A 19,507-nucleotide genomic window follows, 5' to 3' on the forward strand; every position below is an offset into this window, starting at 1 on the left:
TTATTTTTATTTCATTTCCTTTTTTTACTTTTATTTCATTTCCGTTTTTTACTTTTATTTCATTTCCTTTTTTTACTTTTATTTCATTTCCTTTTTTATTTTTATTTCATTTCCTTTTTTTATTTTTATTTCATTTCCTTTTTTTATTTTTATTTCATTTCCGTTTTTTACTTTTATTTCATTTCCTTTTTTATTTTTATTTAATTTCTTTTACTTTCATTTCCTTTTTTACTTTTATTTCATTTCCTTTTTTATTTTTATTTCATTTCTTTTACTTTCATTTCCTTTTTTTACTTTTATTTCATTTCCTTTTTTTTTACTTTTATTTCATTTCCTTTTTTTACTTATATTTCATATCCTTTTTTTACTTTTATTTCATTTCCTTTTTTTACTTTTATTTAATTTCCTTTTTTTTACTTTTATTTCATTTCCTTTTTTTTACTTTTATTTCATTTCCTTTTTTTTACTTTTATTTCATTTCTTTTTTTTATTTTTATTTCATTTCTTTTTTTAATTTTTATTTCATTTCTTTTTTTTACTTTTATTTCATTTCCTTTTTTATTTTTATTTCATTTCCTTTTTTACTTTTATTTCATTTCCTTTTTTTATTTTTATTTCATTTTTTTTTATTTTTATTTCATTTCTTTTTTACTTTTATTTCATTTCCTTTTTTACTTTTATTTCATTTCCTTTTATTTTCATTTAATTTCTTTTACTTTCATTTCCTTTTTTACTTTTATTGCATTTCCTTTTTTTATTTTTATTTCATTTCCTTTTTTACTTTTATATCATTTCCTTTTTTTATTTTTATTTCATTTCTTTTTTTATTTTTATTTCATTTCTTTTTTTTATTTTTATTTCATTTCTTTTTTATTTTTATTTCATTTCTTTTTTAATTTTTATTTCATTTCTTTTTTTTACTTTTATTTAATTTCTTTTTTTTACTTTTATTTCATTTCCTTTTATTTTTATTTCATTTCCTTTTATTACTTTTATTTCATTTCCTTTTTCTATTTTTATTTCATTTCCTTTTTCTATTTTTATTTCATTTCCTTTTTTTATTTTTATTTCATTTCTTTTTTATTTTTATTTAATTTCTTTTACTTTCATTTCCTTTTATACTTTTATTGCATTTCCTTTTTTTATTTTTATTTCATTTCCTTTTTTTACTTTTATTTCATTTCCGTTTTTTACTTTTATTTCATTTCCTTTTTTTACTTTTATTTCATTTCCTTTTTTATTTTTATTTCATTTCCTTTTTTTATTTTTATTTCATTTCCTTTTTTATTTTTATTTAATTTCTTTTACTTTCATTTCCTTTTTTACTTTTATTTCATTTCCTTTTTTATTTTTATTTCATTTCTTTTACTTTCATTTCCTTTTTTTACTTTTATTTCATTTCCTTTTTTATTTTTATTTCATTTCTTTTACTTTCATTTCCTTTTTTTACTTTTATTTCATTTCCTTTTTTATTTTTATTTCATTTCTTTTACTTTCATTTCCTTTTTTTTTTTTACTTTTATTTCATTTCTTTTACTTTCATTTCCTTTTTTACTTTTATTTCATTTCCTTTTTTATTTTTATTTCATTTCTTTTACTTTCATTTCCTTTTTTTTACTTTTATTTCATTTCCTTTTTTATTTTTATTTCATTTCTTTTACTTTCATTTCCTTTTTTTTACTTTTATTTCATTTCCTTTTTTATTTAATTTCTTTTACTTTCATTTCCTTTTTTACTTTCATTTCCTTTTTTACTTTTATTTCATTTCTTTTACTTTCATTTCCTTTTTTTATTTTTATTTCATTTCCTTTTTTTACTTTTATTTCATTTCCTTTTATTTTTATTTAATTTCCTTTTTTTACTTTTATTTCATTTCCTTTTTTATTTTTATTTAATTTCTTTTACTTTCATTTCCTTTTTTACTTTCATTTCCTTTTTTACTTGTATTTCATTTCTTTTACTTTCATTTCCTTTTTTTACTTTTATTTCATTTCTTTTACTTTCATTTCCTTTTTTTACTTTTATTTCATTTCTTTTACTTTCATTTCCTTTTTTTTTACTTTTATTTCATTTCCTTTTTTATTTTTATTTCATTTCTTTTACTTTCATTTCCTTTTTTTACTTTTATTTCATTTCCTTTCTTTTACTTTTATTTCATTTTCCATTTTTTACTTTTATTTCATTTCCTTTTTTTACTTTTATTTCATTTCCTTTTTTTACTTTTATTTCATTTCTTTTACTTTCATTTCCTTTTTTTACTTTTATTTCATTTCCTTTCTTTTACTTTTGTTTAATTTCCTTTTTTTACTTTTATTTCATTTCTTTTACTTTCATTTCCTTTTTTTACTTTTATGTCATTTCCTTTTTTTTTACTTTTATTTCATTTCTTTTTTTATTTTTATTTCATTTCTTTTACTTTCATTTCCTTTTTTTACTTTTATTTCATTTCCTTTTTTATTTTTATTTCATTTCTTTTACTTTCATTTCCTTTTTTACTTTTATTTCATTTCCTTTCTTTTACTTTTATTTCATTTCCTTTTTTTACTTTTATTTCATTTCTTTTACTTTCATTTCCTTTTTTTTACTTTTATTTCATTTCCTTTCTTTTACTTTTGTTTAATTTCCTTTTTTTACTTTTATTTCATTTCTTTTACTTTCATTTCTTTGTTTTATTTTTATTTCATTTCCTTTTTTTACTTTTATTTCATTTCCTTTTTATTTTTATTTAATTTCTTTTTTTAATTTTTATTTCATTTCCTTTTTTATTTTTATTTCATTTCCTTTTTTACTTTTATTTCATTTCCTTTTTACTTGTATTTCATTTCCTTCTCTTACTTTTATTTCATTTCTTTTACTTTCATTTCCTTTTTTTACTTTTATTTCATTTCCTTTTTTATTTTTATTTCATTTCTTTTACTTTCATTTCCTTTTTTACTTTTATTTCATTTCCTTTCTTTTACTTTTATTTCATTTCCTTTTTTTACTTTTATTTCATTTCTTTTACTTTCATTTCCTTTTTTTACTTTTATTTCATTTCCTTTTTTTTACTTTTATTTAATTTCATTTTTTTACTTTTTTTCATTTCTTTTACTTTCATTTCCTTTTTTTACTTTTATTTCATTTCCTTTCTTTTACTTTTGTTTAATTTCCTTTTTTTACTTTTATTTCATTTCTTTTACTTTCATTTCCTTTTTTTACTTTTATTTTATTTCCTTTCTTTTACTTTTATTTCATTTCCTTTTTTTACTTTTATTTCATTTCCCATTTTTTACTTTTATTTCATTTCCCATTTTTTACTTTTATTTCATTTCCCATTTTTTACTTTTATTTCATTTCCCATTTTTACTTTTATTTAATTTCCTTTATTTCATTGTATCAGTTAAAATAAAAACGAAATGTGATAAGTTCTCACACATACCTCTCCATTGTACAGTTTATCAATACTCTACTGGGATAGCTTCCGTTCATTTATATCAGATCTACCTCTGTATTCCATGTTTAAAAAGGATGTGGCCTCTATAGTTTATAATCTGACGGAATGATTAATAGTAGGTATAGACCGATTCATACCCTCGAAAAACTTCCAGCAAAAACCTAACAGCCAGCCGTGGGTCTCTTCGGAATGTGCTTTTTCCATTGCTTCCAACATAACAGATGTACTGAAACTAAAAGCCGCTTTGAGGACTGCCACCAACTACTGTAAAAAGTAATAAAGAACGCGAAAGAGTTGTATACTCAGTCCGTTAAGTTCAAAGTAGCTGAGCAGTGGCTTGGTTCCCACCAGTTTTGGCAAATAGCAAACAGGATCCTGAACAGAAGCATGTGCTCTATCCCAACTATCATCAATGGACCTGAGGTAATATTGTCAGCATTAGACAAAGTCAAACTCTTTGCCAAGAACTTTGCAGCTAATTCTACTCTATGCGACCAAGGCTGATAACCACCTGTATTTCTTCTTGTATCAGAAAACACGCTATGCGACTTACAAATATCTGTGCGTGATGTTGCCAAACTAATCAAAAACCTTGATTCCAGTAAAGCAACTGGCCTTGATGGCATTCCAATTATAGTGCTCAAAAAGCTTCAACCAGAACTAGCTCCCATACTTAGAAAGCTGTTTAAGCATTGTCTTAAGGAGAATTGCTTCCCAACACCCTGGAAAATCTCATCAATATGCCCTGTATTTAAGAGGTCATCTCCCTCTCAGGAAAGGATGATGCATTGGAAAAGGACAATTATTGTGGATGGAAATTGCTTGATCATGAAAGTAGTAACGACAGTGATAGAAAATAACATTTGGAGAATGTTGCAATTAATGACATGCAATTTGGCATATATATACTTGAACATAACAACGGATACAACTGTAAGAACAATAACTTATTCTTTACATTTCTCAAACTGAAAAATACTTGAGCTGTGCTTTGGTGGTGTTGTGGGGGAATCACCCTCCAAATGGACTGCTCTATCCATTATATAAACCATAGACCTTTTGATCCCAGGTGTGGATTAAACACCAGAACGACCCTCGCCTGCTCGGTGAGGTTTACTACTCTTTTCAGTTGTAACCTTTTTACGTTGTTGTTACAGTAATATATTGTTTAAACTCTATTCCATTGTTCTGTTTTCTTTGTGGCTTATTGCAAGCCATAACAGGTGGGCAATGAGAAGATTCAGTTGTAAACTTATTTTGTGATGATGTGTGTTAGTGGAAGATGTGAATTATGTTCGATTCCATGGATTGCATGGGGAAAGTTTCATGAGCTTCTTCCCTTTTTGACTGGTCATTCTCACTTTCACTTATTACAACAGTTATATTCGCAGTACAATGTTATGTGAGTAAAAACTGTGCTTCCACTAATTCAGTCTTTCTAAGGATGCCAAGAAATGGCAGGATTTATGATGAGCACCTTGATAGCAGAGTTAGTTCTGATTTAAGGTGATCATGCTGAAGTTAGCTCTGTATTGCAGATTGCAGCCAACTACTGTGCTATAAGCATGTTTAACGAGGCTCTAGTCAGATAAATAGATGTAAACAGCAACAAAGAATAACCACGGAAAAAGAAGTCTTGGAATAACTCAGTCCAAGACCTCAAGCAATGGTGCATCAAAACCAACAGAAATTGTATTTCATGAAGAAAATCACTCCAACCTGACATGGCCATGTGCAACCCACATCACAGGTGGGAAAAAGGTTAAAGATATTCTTATTTAACAAGTTTTAACAAAGAAACAAATGCAACAAATCTTTATAAAAATAAGGATTTCATTTGTAGCCATATGAAGAGTAAAGAACAAAGAAGGATTTAATGTCACCAACAAGTATAGACTGCTTTGTGAATCATATTGAAGTCTTTTTTTGTATCTAGTATCTGGAATTTTTCTCACATCTTCCTTCCTTATTTTATAGACACAAACATTATTTGAGATATTTCTTTCATATCTGAAAAGCAATTGTCCAGTTTTAAAAATATCTGACACTATCAAAAATAGCTGCGTTTTGTGTGAGACTTTGCTGTATACTCGGGTACCTGCTTTGTGGGCACCCTTGCAGTAAGTGGATGTTGTAAGAGCATCTATTAAGATGTTTGAAATTTTTCAACTACCTCCTGAAGTGACTGAAATCACTTATGAACCATGAAGATTATGGATGGGGGTGGAGGAGGGTGATCCGATTCAAATTCACAAAGAAATTGGCCAGCATTATGGTGGTGGCCCTAGAACAATGGCAAACCTCCAACCTGGTGTGCACCATCCCTAGGTGGGGAGTTTATGAAGAGCCGCACCAAATATGACCTTAACCGTGACCTTGAAAAATGATGTGCACCATCCCTAGGTCAGAAACCATCATTATTTCAGGTTTGATCATGATCGGTTGAGTGGTGTGGGCTGTAGGAGAGTTGTACACAAACACATGCGAATGTTACTACTTTATATATAGACTAAGCAGAACCGAATCTAAAACAAGAAATCTTTATGATATTATCTAATGTATTATTGAATTGAGAGACAATCAAAATCTGAACTATAAACAATGAAAATATGAGTACCTTTCTTCTAAACCATTATCATCTGGTTCTTCATCAGTGGAAGATTCAGCACTGTCTTCTTCGTTGGAATCTGTAACTGCTGACCTGAAAAAAAAAACAAAAAAACATCACTTTCAACTATTTTAGTCAAAAATATTGAAATTCTAAAATAGACTCCTTTCCAACAATGAAAGACTTTCTTTTTATCAACAAAAAGAATTTACAGATAGCAATCCATTGTGTTAAATCTTCGGTAAGTTGCTTACCTATGATAAATGAGTGAGCAAAGGAAATTGAAAATTGATAATGTGAGAGAATCTAAAGATTCCATATAAAAAAATGTAAAAAAACTTCTCGCAATTTAAATAAGGTTTGTAACCCAACAATTTCCAAGTAGAAAATTTACCTTCAGTGATACAATTCCCCTGATATTTAGTGCTTTATGTTTTTAATATTGTATAGTTTTGCGTCAGACTGCCCAGATGAAAATTGCTTCTAACCTTTCTTTTTAAAGATTCAACTATTATGTGTAAACTATTAAAACAAAATACGAACATTAAAATGAAAAGTAATAAAGTAATATAAATTTTTAAGTAGTGTATAACAAAATAAAAATACAGATAAAACAAACAAAAATTGATAAGATAAATGCAACAAATAAGGGTATATTTATTAAATATCAAAAATTATAAAAATAAATTGCAAACATGTACAAATAATTGGGTTTTTTTTTTTACCATGATCGACTTACCGTCTGCTAGATGATTCAGGTGATTTATCCAAAGAAGATTTCTTCAGTTTCATGAGGTTAACTTTGGTAGCAATGGTCATTTTAAATCCACCACTGTACGTTGTCTGTAAGTCAACCCAGAAACCTCGTTCATCAAGGTAAGGTTTGGAGGATCTTTGTATAATTGGGATGGCTGTACCAAGATCTATATCAGTTATCTTTAATTCTTCAATAAAATATGGAACCTGAAGTTTTAAAAAAATATAAATAACTTTATATAAAAACAAAACTAAAACAAAATACTTATGTATTTATAGGAAAGTTAATATTCAATAAACTCATTAAAAATTTGTTTTAAATTTCAATATGATTATTCTCACACCACTTTTTCTACTGACTAAAATGTCTGCCAAAACAATCTGAATTGTTGACCTAGAGTTTCTGAGTGCAAAATCTCTCAGCTTCTGACCCGGTCAAATCAAGGTGGCCCAAAACATCTATTTCTTATCTACCTCTTCAAGATCTTCTCTTCTCTTTATGATTAAGCATAGTGCTATTCCTTCCCCTCTAAATGAGAAGAGAAAATGCAGTTTTAATCAAGGTTTTGTAGCATGAATAAGTCTGTCTTCAGATTCTAGAAGTGAAACTTATTTAGATTATGAAAACCTAAATATGTTTCACTTCTCAAAAACCAGTAAATTCAGAAACTTTCATCTTGATATTCTTTTGTCATAGACATATTTTAGGACCAAATTCAAATTTTTCTACTGCTTTTTCCTACATTTTAAAATATGTATCCATGTGACAGGCATTTTCCTCACTTAAAAATGCACTTTATTACTATATATACATACATACATATATATACATACATACATACATATATATATATATATATATATATATATATATATGCATATAATTATTGCTACATCTTTGCAGATGATTGCCGTCACATTGAGTTCTCCCAATCTTGTCGTTCATGCTACCTCAGATGACTCTGCACTCCCACCGCAGATTTGCACATCTGGAAGCAGATGTGACATACAAATTGAGCAATTTCCTCTGGAGGTTGAAGGGTATTCCTATGAACAAGCACATGTCTTCTCAGACCAGCAGTAGACTTGCACTTTGCTGCATGTTAAACAAATCATTTGGTTCAGATAATAAATTCAAAGTTGACCTGAAGAGGAGTTTTGTGCGACTTAAGGTGGTTGACGTAGCCAACTTTTGACAAAAGCACTCGTTCACAAGTGTCGCATTTCCAACTCTGTATGTCATGGTTAAGACCGTCAATTAAACCTTTGCGAAGCTCTCACTCAGATTGCTGTGGGCCTGATTTCTTTTCTCTAGAGCATCACAACTTTCACATACAAGCCTTCACCACTTCAGCCTTTGCAGAGTAAGTTCTTCCCATGTGTCGATATCGATTTGTAAGACTTTCAAATTATTCTTTGTAGAGTCTCTGAAACTCTTCCTAGGCTTGTGCTGAGGGCACTTGCTATTTTCCAGCTCCCCATAAAAAATTTGTTTTGGCAGCCCACAATCTTTCATTCGAACCAAGTGGCCCACCCAACGCATGTGAGATCTGATTACAAGGGTCTCAACACTAGGGCAACATGCTCTCACAAGGACTTCAGTATCAGATAAGTGTGCTTGTCACTTGATGTTTAAGATACATCACAAGCGTTTTTGGTGAAATCGTTCAACCCATTTAATGTGCCTTTGATGCAATGTCCATGTCTCCGATGAATACAACAGTGTGGTTAGCTCACAGGTCTTTGTACATGCAGATCTTAGTCCTATCTGTGATGCCACGATCTTCTCCAACCTTCCAAAAGCTACAGATGCCCTTCTCCAACCTTCCAAAAGCTACAGATGCCCTCTGAATTCGCCTGTGGATTTCAGTGTCGAGACAGCCATCCCTTGACAGAGAACTACCAAGGTATATATATATATATATATATATATATATGAGCAAACAGTTAATAAAATATGTTAAAAAACACTTTGAAATGAGTTAAAAACTTATTTAATCTGAAAAGGAAACACTAGATAAATGGATAGTCCTTAATCCGCGGAGTTTCGAAGAAATACTCTCCTTCTCATCAGAGGGTAGGAATTAGCAAAATGTGGGATCGGATTTTGCATGCAAAAGTATTTGATGAAACAACAAGTAATGCAAAGATCTTACTTGAAAACAAAATAAGTTAAGCAGAGGGAATATGGTAAAGAAAAAGGTGATTACACATTAATGGATAGTCTGGTGGAAGATAAAAAATCCAGTGATGGTAAAATCCAAATGTAAAACTTCAAGAAAGTTAAAAGAATTTCCATTTGTACAAGTAAAATCCAAAGACATCCCGTAATTGGAAGAAGATGGTCCATAATAATCCAAATATAAATATAATATCCAAATATATATATATATATATATATATATATATATATATATATATACACACACACACACACACACACACATTATACACCATACACGAGTACCCTTTTGAGTTCACACAGAATTTTCAGAAATCTTGTATTCCACAATTATTCTTGCCACTTTCTCATACACACAGAATATATATATATATATATATATATATATATATATATATATATATATATATACGATTATTAAACCTTTCTGCATTTTATACATTTCCATTCCATCTACACATCTTCACATATTAAATTTAAACTCCTGCAATCAAGAATCAACATAACATAAAAAGCATTTGAAGAACTTGTGAAAACAAGCTTTGTTTTGTAAACCCTTGCATAACCATAAAAAGCGACTATGTTGATGATAAAGTTGAATTTTACCAAAGAGTTGCTTTATTAGATAGGCCCTGAATTTATCGAGGGAAGAGTTCTTTTACAAACTGACATTTACATTACAATAAAATATTAGGTTGTTCAAAGACCAACTGATGTAACACTCTTATATGGTTGCTCTAGCTAGGACAGAGGTGTAATGTTCTTTTTGTGATTCTTAAAAAAAGTCACAACCATTTTAACTAGATTTTTATTTACTTAACTAAAATAGAACTCCAATTCTTTAACGAAAAGATTCAAGTGATTATTTCTCTTGAGTCTTACATTACTTGTGGCTTAGTCAGAATTCTGCAAATATATGAATTTAATTTCAATCCTCAAATATCTCTTCAATCCCATGATTAAGCTAACCAATCAACACTTTTCATTTCATATGGATTCTAGCTGACCAGAATAATCATCATCCCCCTCCCCCAAGCAATTAAACTGGACAAATCATCTTTCGAAAAACATATTTCAAAATTTAGTTTGATTTTACACTATTGCATTTTGGATTTCCATAAATTGAATCAATTAATAAAAATGATGTAATTAATAAAGTTATATTGATGCAAGAAATACATGTCTTAAAATTTTATAAACATAAAAACTAACAAAATTATGTTTCAGGTTCAACATATAATAAAAGAGTTTATCGGATGCAACCATGCATCTCTCTGTAGGTGTCTATATGATTTTATTACTTTTCTTTTAGACAAGTTGACTACGAACGTACCATGCTATTTCACTTAGATGCAATAGAAGTGCAAAGTGAAGTCATTAGGATTTAAACAGCTTGCACACAAGGTTGGTAATAATTTTGCACACGACTGTGGAGTCAGAGTTAAAGTTAAAGAGGAAATCCATTGTTTCAGGAGTCAAACTTTAAAATTTAAGGGTCATAATTGAAAGTAAACATATGGTTTACTAACTACACGGGTCTGTTTTTATTATGCATTATATCTTTTAAACACCAAAAATGCTGAATTCACTGAAAAATATACCCATAATGTCTAGTACAGGGTGACCCTCCCAAAAGTCTCTTGTTTTATTACCATCCAATGATATATGTGGGGCCACTTTGGTAATCGTCTCATCAGTAGAAGGTGCGATTCTGAATAGACTTCACATTCACCAGATTTTAACCCTCTAGATTTAAAAAATAATGTCTATCAAAATAATCCCCAAATGATTCCTGAAATGATTCCTGATGGCCATCACCGTCAAAATCAGGGAAGTGTCAAGAGAGGAGTGTGTCAGAGTTATTGAGAATTTTTTACATCGTAGCATTGAATGGTGATAAAACAAGGACTGTTGGACATTCATGACTGAAAGTTGGTGGATAAGGCACTGATTGGCAGAAGTTTATTTGCACCAAACATAGTTGGATTGCAGAAAGTATTGTGGATTTTATGAATGATTTCATATGTGGCATTTTTACAGTCATTCTGCATATCTAAAATATTATAAGAGAATTTCTTTGACAAAAGTGGGACCGTATAAATTTCACAAGTCAAGCAACCTCTATTAATAAAAAATCTCTTAAAACAAGTTTTCCATTAACTCTTATATGGAACTTGTAAAATACCTATATAAGTATAAAAAGCAATTTTCAATGAGAATAGAAGGTGAATGGACAAGGAAGAAGTCAACGAATCCATTTCATTTTAGTTTAATCCCGTTTGTCTAACACAAAATTATAGATTGCAACAAAGTAGAAAATCAGTTTATCAATGAGAAAGCCTTTAATGTGTGGTGGCCCAGCAAATTACACTCAATCTGATTTACTGATTCAATAAAAAAAAAAAGAAGAAGCAAAACATTACTGATTCTTTTTTTTTATTGACTGATAAACTGATCGAGTCTGATAGGCAATAATAGCAAAGGACAAACTAATAATAGGGAAACAAAAACTGAACAACTGAATCTGGAAAAGAAAGTTAAATCTTTAGAGTTCATTGCTAGTGATGAGTAAAATTGGGTAATCTTAGAAATTCCTCAATTCTTTAATTCAAGTTTTGCAGATTCATTTCAACAAGAACAAAAGAAAACAATGCATTAATTTGCGTCACAGACAAAAAACTAAAAAAAAAAAAACTAAAACAAAAACTCGTTTTTTTTTCGGCAATATATATAAAAACGATATTTCAAACTTCCAATCAACATACAAAGAAACCGAAATTCATTCTGGTAAATTTTATTGGGGATTTTAAATGAATGTAATAGATTCTTTTAAAAATTTAAAATTATCATTTGTTTGTAAATAAAATTAATTAGAGGAAAAACACCTTCCCATGTTAAAAATGGATTAAATGAGGGGTAAAGCTGATAATTAGACCCTAAAAATTTAATCCATAAAAAACTGAAAAGTGAGAGGTGGCAAAATACTCTCAATCCCATAAAAGGAACAACATTATCTAATCACCGTTATGTTCTTATTTACTTGCCTCCTCATGAGGGCAGAGTTAAACACAAGGTCGGTTTTTAATGTGGGGGAAATTCAACTCTCCAAAAAGGGTTATTCTGGATAGGAACAAAAATAAAAATTGCCTGTGTTTAGAAAGATTTCTCCTCCACTGATCAAGGTCAGAAAAGGTGAAGTGTAATATCGGAACAGATATTACACTGTGATCTTGCCCAATACCAACAATATATAAACAATGATATCAGTCAGAAGCTCTTTTTCAAAAATAAACAATATAAACAGAACTTTAACAAAAAAAAACCCAAAAAGCTTTATTTTAAACAGTATAAATAAAACTTTATTATTTTAGATAAACAATATAAACATTTTTATATTTTTATTTAAAACAATATAAATAGAACTATTCTCCTAATGAGTGATTATTAATCTCCTGTTTATTGAAAATTGAATAATATGTTTTTTTATAAACGATTTAAATTAAAATTTAATTATACATGTGTATTCTCTTTTTTAGTTCATTTAGTTTGTATTTTGTTAGAGTCTCAAGTTATTTTTTCAAACAAAAGCACAACAGAAAATGAGTTCAGTCAAGAATGAGGTCTGGGTTTTCGGATCCATCATTTCAGAGGCTCAAATCTGTGTAATATTGCCTGAGTTGACAGCACGGATTAGGAAGCATTTTTCCCAATAATTAATTCATAGATCCTATCAGGAACACTAATTATATCGGATGGATGGGCAGTCTATAAACGTCTGGACCACTTCGATTATGGAAAATATCAACATGACAAAATTATTGACCCAATTGACCCCTCGGTACATATCCCAACCATAGAAGGTTTATGGTCCCATTGTAAAAAAACAAAACAAAAAAACAAAAAGCAAAAAAACAAACAAACAAAAAGCAAAAGAGAAAAGTGTAACAAAAATGTGTAAGGAAAGTCCTTTAAAAAAAAGAATTACTGCGCCCTCTGTAGATGTATAAGGAAAAATTCAAGATGGCGCCCGACTCTCTCTTTAACACGGTAAGTTCAGGAAAAGATGTTATAAATGTTGCAGCAATTCAATAACCATTATACACCGGTTCTGCACGGAATCCAACTGGCAAGGTGCCTAGACGGACGCGAATGGTTACTCAGACTGGACCCAACAACGGTAAAATATCCTCACACGGCACGAGAAGCAACAGCCACACGATTCCCTGGCCAACTCAATCGTCGCTCTGCCAACGTCTTTTTCATCACCTGCTTTTATCATCGTTCTAGGCCGGATAAATTTGCATATTGCGAGAATTCGTGTGACTTTGCGAGACATCATACTTTACAAAAGATGGCGGCCGCCATCTTGGTCTTTTTTTTCTATTTTTGGTCGGTGACGCTGAGCTCGTCTCGAGGTAAGTCTTTTCCCCCCGTCCGTCTCTCCCACGTACCCACACAACATGCAAACACGCGGGCGCTTATCTCCTGGATGCACGTTACACTCCCCCCTGATCTGATGATCACATAGAGAGCACTGGGGGGGTGGCCTTTTAGTGCGTGTGCTTCTGCGAAGAGGTATATTCACTGTTTCAGATTCGGGCTCTGGATCTGGTTCCGCCTCATCAGATGAAGTATCGCTATCAGTCTCTGGAGGGGGCTCACTGAATCCGTGCATCGGCAGCTCATCGCTAGACGCTTCATTGCTTTCTTCTGTAGTTGTGTGACGCACCTCGGTAGCTGGGCGAAGATCTCGCACATGTCGTGGGGTTCCATCGACCAAAACAGACTGCTGGCTAATCACTCCAGATATTTGTCCTCACTTAAACTTGTCGGTGCACCGATTTCCTGGGGGCCGCACCCACACTGGATCTCCCACTTCATATCTGTTATATGTTCCCTTGTCGGCTGGCTGCGTAGTGTTGATTCCTTTCACTCCGACTCGGTACGTGTAAATAGCATTCGCAGGTGCAGTTGAAGGGGACGTCCCGTCCTTTGGCGTAATGTTGTACCAATATGTGGCTTCCATAATAGTACATCACTTCCTGGCAGCAATTCTCTTGATGCTGCGATGGCTTCTTTCAGCAATGCCATTTCCTGACGGCACATGCGCACATCGCAATCGTAGTCGGACGCCCCACTCATTTAACAACTGCCGGACTTGCTGGCTACAAAATGCTGCATCATTGTCAGTCAGGAGCTCTTCCAGCGCACCTCGCTCAAAAAAAAAATGGATGATAGGTGGCGAACAACATTTGCTGAATCCTGTCTGGTCATCTGCCGCCACACCGCAAATCTCGTAGGCCCGCAATCAATGAGAGTTAGAAAGGGCTTACCACTGTAATGGGTAATATCCATGGCCAGCCGCTGCCACACACTCTCAACTTCCAAGCGACCCTTCTGCCATCACTCTGGTGCAGGATCAATAGACTGGCAAGCCTCACAATTTCTGACGATCTGTCTGACATCCATCTTGGTCACTGCTGGGTATATGCGCCTCACAAAATAAAGGGTCCTCTTGATACCCGGATGTCCGCTCTGTGCATGAATTTTTTGTATTTGACATGGGTCGATTGCAACTGCACAAGATCGAGCAGTAATCTCCATTCCCATCTTCGCGGCTTCATACCATTTGTGAGGTACTCTGGTCAGTTGGTCAGCACGATTACAATGTGATGGCACCAGAGTGACGCTCAGTGATAGGCCATACTCAGATACCAGGTTTTTTAGCGTGTCTAGCCTTCTCTGTATTAACATTTTGCTTGCTGCCTTGGTACGGATTCGTGTCCGTCCTGGAAGTGTGTCAGACACCCAGTGGTAGACACAGAGAGAATCTGTGTACAAGGTCAACTTCTTAGACTGCCACTACAGGGCCAGATTTACCCCCTTTACAACAGCGTCCAGCTCTGCCAGGTTGATATGCTGAGAATCTGTTACGGGCCGCAGCCAACATGCATCCTCGAACACGTTTCCTCCTTGCTCCAATGATGCTCCCAACGCCAAAGAACTGGTATCAACTCACACACCTACGTTGTCTCCGTTAACACACCACCGCCCACAGGCAGGGTCCTTCTTGTTCACTCTCTCCAGTGTCTCTTTAATCATCAGAGTTAGTAGGACATCATTGGATATGTCATCCCAATCCGTGGTTGTTAAATTTGCTCTGCGTTTAATTACACCAACAGCTGCGCGGAGCCAGCCACAGACCGGTAAGTGATCAATAAGTTTTCCACACCAAGAAAAAACGGTCCGCCTTGTAACGAGGTTGGGGATGCTTGGAATTTCACTGCCACGCCTCTATTGTAGGGTGCCATCTTCTTCATAAACATCCAATCCCAATACACGTGCTCCTTCCCTTAAACGTTCGGGATTCTTGCATTCCAGATCAAACTGAGCCAACTTTTCTTTGACACACGACGCAGACTGTACATCTTCATTGCCGTATACGTCATCAATGTAAGCTGACGTTGAGTCACTCATGGGCTTTTCTTGGGACAATACTGTGTTGACAATAGTCTTCATGATCTGTGGTGCCACATTTAGGCCAAAGCCGAGGCGTGTAAGGCAGTACCTCTGCCCCTGGAACCAAACTGTCTGGAACGGCCACAACGTCTCATCAACTCGCACCTGTAAATAGGCTTTTCGCAAATCCAATATCGAGACATTAGTGCCTTTCTGACGCCATTCCCTCAACTTGCTGGCGCATACGTCAGCATCGGCAGTGTAGGCTTCAATATGCTTGTTAAGCTCCCTATAGTCCAGCACGGGCTGTACTTTCAACTTGTTATGCTGGAATACTGCCATGAAGGGTATTAGACCCTTGGGAGGCCCAAGCTTGTCCTCAGGGTCGGGGATTAACCAGCCATCTTGGATCCACGCCTTTAGTTCCCTTTCGTATTCTGCTCGGGCCTCACTGGGTATAGGGTACTCTGCAACCCCATTCTTGAGTTTAGTCGGTGCCATTCCCTCGGTCCTCTTCCAAGACGCAATCCAGGCCCTCTTGCGCGAGTCATAGTCCACTGTAAAATCCGGCCGATCGATATGGAGCGCTGCACATACTGGGGTCTCCAAGAATCGCATCTTTCCATCCTGATGAATTGCGACTACCCCCAGCGCCTTGATGGCATCGTATCCGAGCAACAGGTCAAATCCCAGGAGATTTCCTTGGGTCACGAGCACATTGATCTTAGTGGCTGCACCGGTGTCTGTGTAGATCTCGACAGTTCCAGCTCCATAGCATGTCTGGGTCTCGCCTCCTATCGTGGTGACTTTGATCTTCCTCTTAGTCCAACTTGGACACAGCCTGGCGCTCACTATAGTATGCGAACAGCCTGAGTCGAGAAATGCTGAGCAGGGTATCCTGTTTACGTAGACGGTCATCACTGGTTGCGCCTTGTTCAAATTTTGCTCGGGGAGCAGGGCGGCGCTGACGTCCTCTCCCCTGATACGTTTCCCGCACAGTTTTGGGCTAGATGCCCCAAACCACCACAATTAAAACAGCGCACACGCCCCCTGTTGGTGCAATTCCTTGCAAAATGTCCGTGTCGGCTGCAGCGAAAACATTTCCCATTGCTTGCAGGGTTCTGATTCGGAATCTCCCGAGCGCCAATCTGGCCTGTCTGTGTCGCCATCACAACTGGTTCCCCCAGGTCCTCCTCATCTTTGATGATGGCTCGAGCACGTTCCATCAAGTGTTCCATGGTCGTTGTTGAAACGCTGGTTGAGGCTCTCAGTAGCTGCTTCACCCGAGTGGGAAGGCCCGCCACAAACGCGTACGCGAGCATCCGCTCCGACACCCCTCCACCAAACAGAACTGCGAGTTTCTTTAACTCAGCGAAGAAAACGTCCACGCTTTCCTCCGGTAGAAGTTTTCGGGAAGCAAATTTTTCATAGGCCGTACAAGGATCCATGGCAAATGACTTGTACAGCGCAGCTTTGATTGCGGTGACATCTCCCTTTTCGGCAGCACTGAGTTGCTGATATACACTCAAGGCGCCCCCAGCCAATCTCAGGGGAATCACAGTGTGTACCCTTTTCACCTCACAAAGGTCGCACGTCAGCTCGACCCTTTCAACCCAGTCGACGATGGACGTGGACCCGTCAAACTCGGGTATGAGCTTTAAGTCGAATTTCGACTCGGTCATAGTCCTAGAATCCAAATTGCCGAAGTAGCTTGTAACAAAAATGTGTAAGGAAAGTCCTTTAAAAAAAAGAATTACTGCGCCCTCTGTAGATGTATAAGGAAAAATTCAAGATGGCGCCCGACTCTCTCTTTAACACGGTAAGTTCAGGAAAAGATGTTATAAATGTTGCAGCAATTCAATAACCATTATATACCGGTTCTGCACAGAATCCAACTGGCAAGGTGCCTAGACGGACGCGAACGGTTACTCAGACTGGACCCAACAACGGTAAAATATCCTCACACGGCACGAGAAGCAACAGCCACACGATTCCCTGGCCAACTCAATCGTCGCTCTGCCAACGTCTTTTTCATCACCCGCTTTTATCGTCGTTCTAGGCCGGCTAAATTTGCATATTGCGAGAATTCGTGTGACTTTGCGAGACATCATACTTTACAAAAGACGGCGGCCGCCATCTTGGTCTTTCTTTTCTATTTTTGGTCGGTGACGCTGAGCTCGTCTCGAGGTAAGTCTTTTCCCCCCGTCCGTCTCTCCCACGTACCCACACAACACGCAAACACGCGGGCGCTTATCTCCTGGATGCACGTTACAAAAAGTTGAAAAAAAAACTTTTGAAATGCATATGGTGGAATTCATGTGGCGAAGAAGAGAAAAGGGGCATATCTTTCTCCGTATAATCAAAAGCATTTGTGAACGATAGTTGTTTAAAAAATCTGTTTATATCGTTTAAAAGTTTATGATAAAGTTTTACTTGGTTTTAAGCATAATATTTTCCTTTAAAATAATGACTAAAAGCAAATATCGAATTTAAATGCAGTAGTTTTCCGGATATTATGCAATATAATATCTTATATCTAAAGTGGTTGCACATATTTTTGATGCACAACTATGCCCACCACTTTTACCATAAATTATATTGCTTAATATCCGGTAAACTACTTATTTTCAGAAACTTTAAATGCAATATTTGCTTTCAGCATATCCGAAAACGTTTGAAGTCATCATTTTAAAGGAAAATGTTAAGGTGGACACCAAGTAAAAGATTATTATTTGAAATTATGACAAGTTCTTTTTATATTGTTTAAAATTAAAAATAAAAATACAATGTTCTGTTTATATTATTTAAAATTAAAAATAATAAAGGTTTATATTGTTAAATATTATAAAAAGTTCTACTTATTTTGTTTAAAATAAATAATAATAAGCGTTTATTCTAAAAAAAAAAAGCCGTAAGTTCTGCTTATTTAAAACTTAACACTGAAATGCCAATATCATTCTATCAGTGTTTATATATATATATATATATATATATATATATATATATATATATATATGTATATATATTATTTTACATAGGTGTCACCACGTATCAAGGCCGAGAGGCCACTCAAGGATAAGGGTTAAAGAGTTGTCAAAAGGACAATATAGTAATCGATAGTAATGGAAGTTCGGTAAATTTGTTAACTTAAGTGGAACGGCTCATCAGAAACTTGTTCAAGTTGGACTTGAAGACAACCATATTATAGACAGCTGGAAAGCAGGAAAACAGAAGACAATTCCACAGGCGTGCAGTTCTAAGAAAGAAGCTTTGATCATGGAATCTACGTTTAGGTTTAGGCACAGATAAAGAGTGGGGAGAATTATTGATAGTGTTTTCAACCAGACGAGCGTTTCTTGTGAAAGTTTGGCGAGGGGGGACCATAGATTGAAGCTCAGTCGAACACTTGCCATGAAAATAATGATAAAGCAGAGACAAACTTGCAACATCTTTTCTGTGAGATAGAGGTTGCAGCGAAGAGAAAAGGACATCTCCTATGAGGCCACGAAGTCTATTTTGAACTCTATCAAGGCAAGACAAGTCCTTTCTAGCAGCTCCTGCCCAGATGTGGCAACAGTATTCCATCCTTGGACGTACCTGACTCTTATATCGATAGAGAATTGCATCAGCAGTGAGATATCTACTGGATCGATAGAAGGATCCAACCATTTTTCCAGCGACCTTGGCAACAGATTTGATGTACGTATTCCATTTAAGATCAGGAGTAAAGGTCAAGCCCAGAAGCTTGTCAAAACTCGAGGCCTCCCCAAGACGAGAGCCATTCATTTTAATTGATGCCAGATGGGGATCAGAACGTTGATGATGTAAAGATAGAAGCTTGGTTTTAGATGCATTAAAAGTAACCAGCCACTCCTTTCCCCATTGTACAACGTGATCAAGATCAGAGGAGAGAGAATCGGAGAGAACTTGGTCTACAAATGATGTAAGGGTGTGATCTGGAAGATCATCAATGTAGATCAGGAAAAGAGTTGGGCCCAGGATGGACCCCTGAGGGACTCCAGCATTAATACTGTGAGCTTCTGATTTTTGCCCCCTAACTACTACTCTT

General features: G+C 34.3%; 1 protein-coding gene across 3 annotated transcripts in view; it reads right to left on the minus strand.

Moving 5' to 3' along the window:
* LOC145285996 (testis-expressed protein 2-like) overlaps window positions 1-19,507 on the minus strand; it is a 281,702-nt gene that overhangs the window by 47,525 nt on the left and 214,670 nt on the right. For all 3 annotated transcript variants that reach the window (XR_013869089.1, XM_080134589.1, XM_080134588.1), the window contains exons 4-5: window positions 6,781-7,004; window positions 6,051-6,134 (exon numbers count right to left, since the gene is read on the minus strand). Coding sequence is in view for 2 of the 3 variants with exons in the window: in XM_080134589.1 (XP_079990715.1) it covers window positions 6,051-6,134; window positions 6,781-7,004 (308 nt within the window). In the remaining variant the exon portion in view is untranslated. The remainder of the gene's footprint in view (window positions 1-6,050; window positions 6,135-6,780; window positions 7,005-19,507) is intronic.

This window comes from Euprymna scolopes, chromosome 10, assembly GCF_053919585.1.
Source record: "Euprymna scolopes isolate OS-2025 chromosome 10, ASM5391958v1, whole genome shotgun sequence".
NCBI lineage: Eukaryota > Metazoa > Mollusca > Cephalopoda > Sepiida > Sepiolidae > Euprymna > Euprymna scolopes.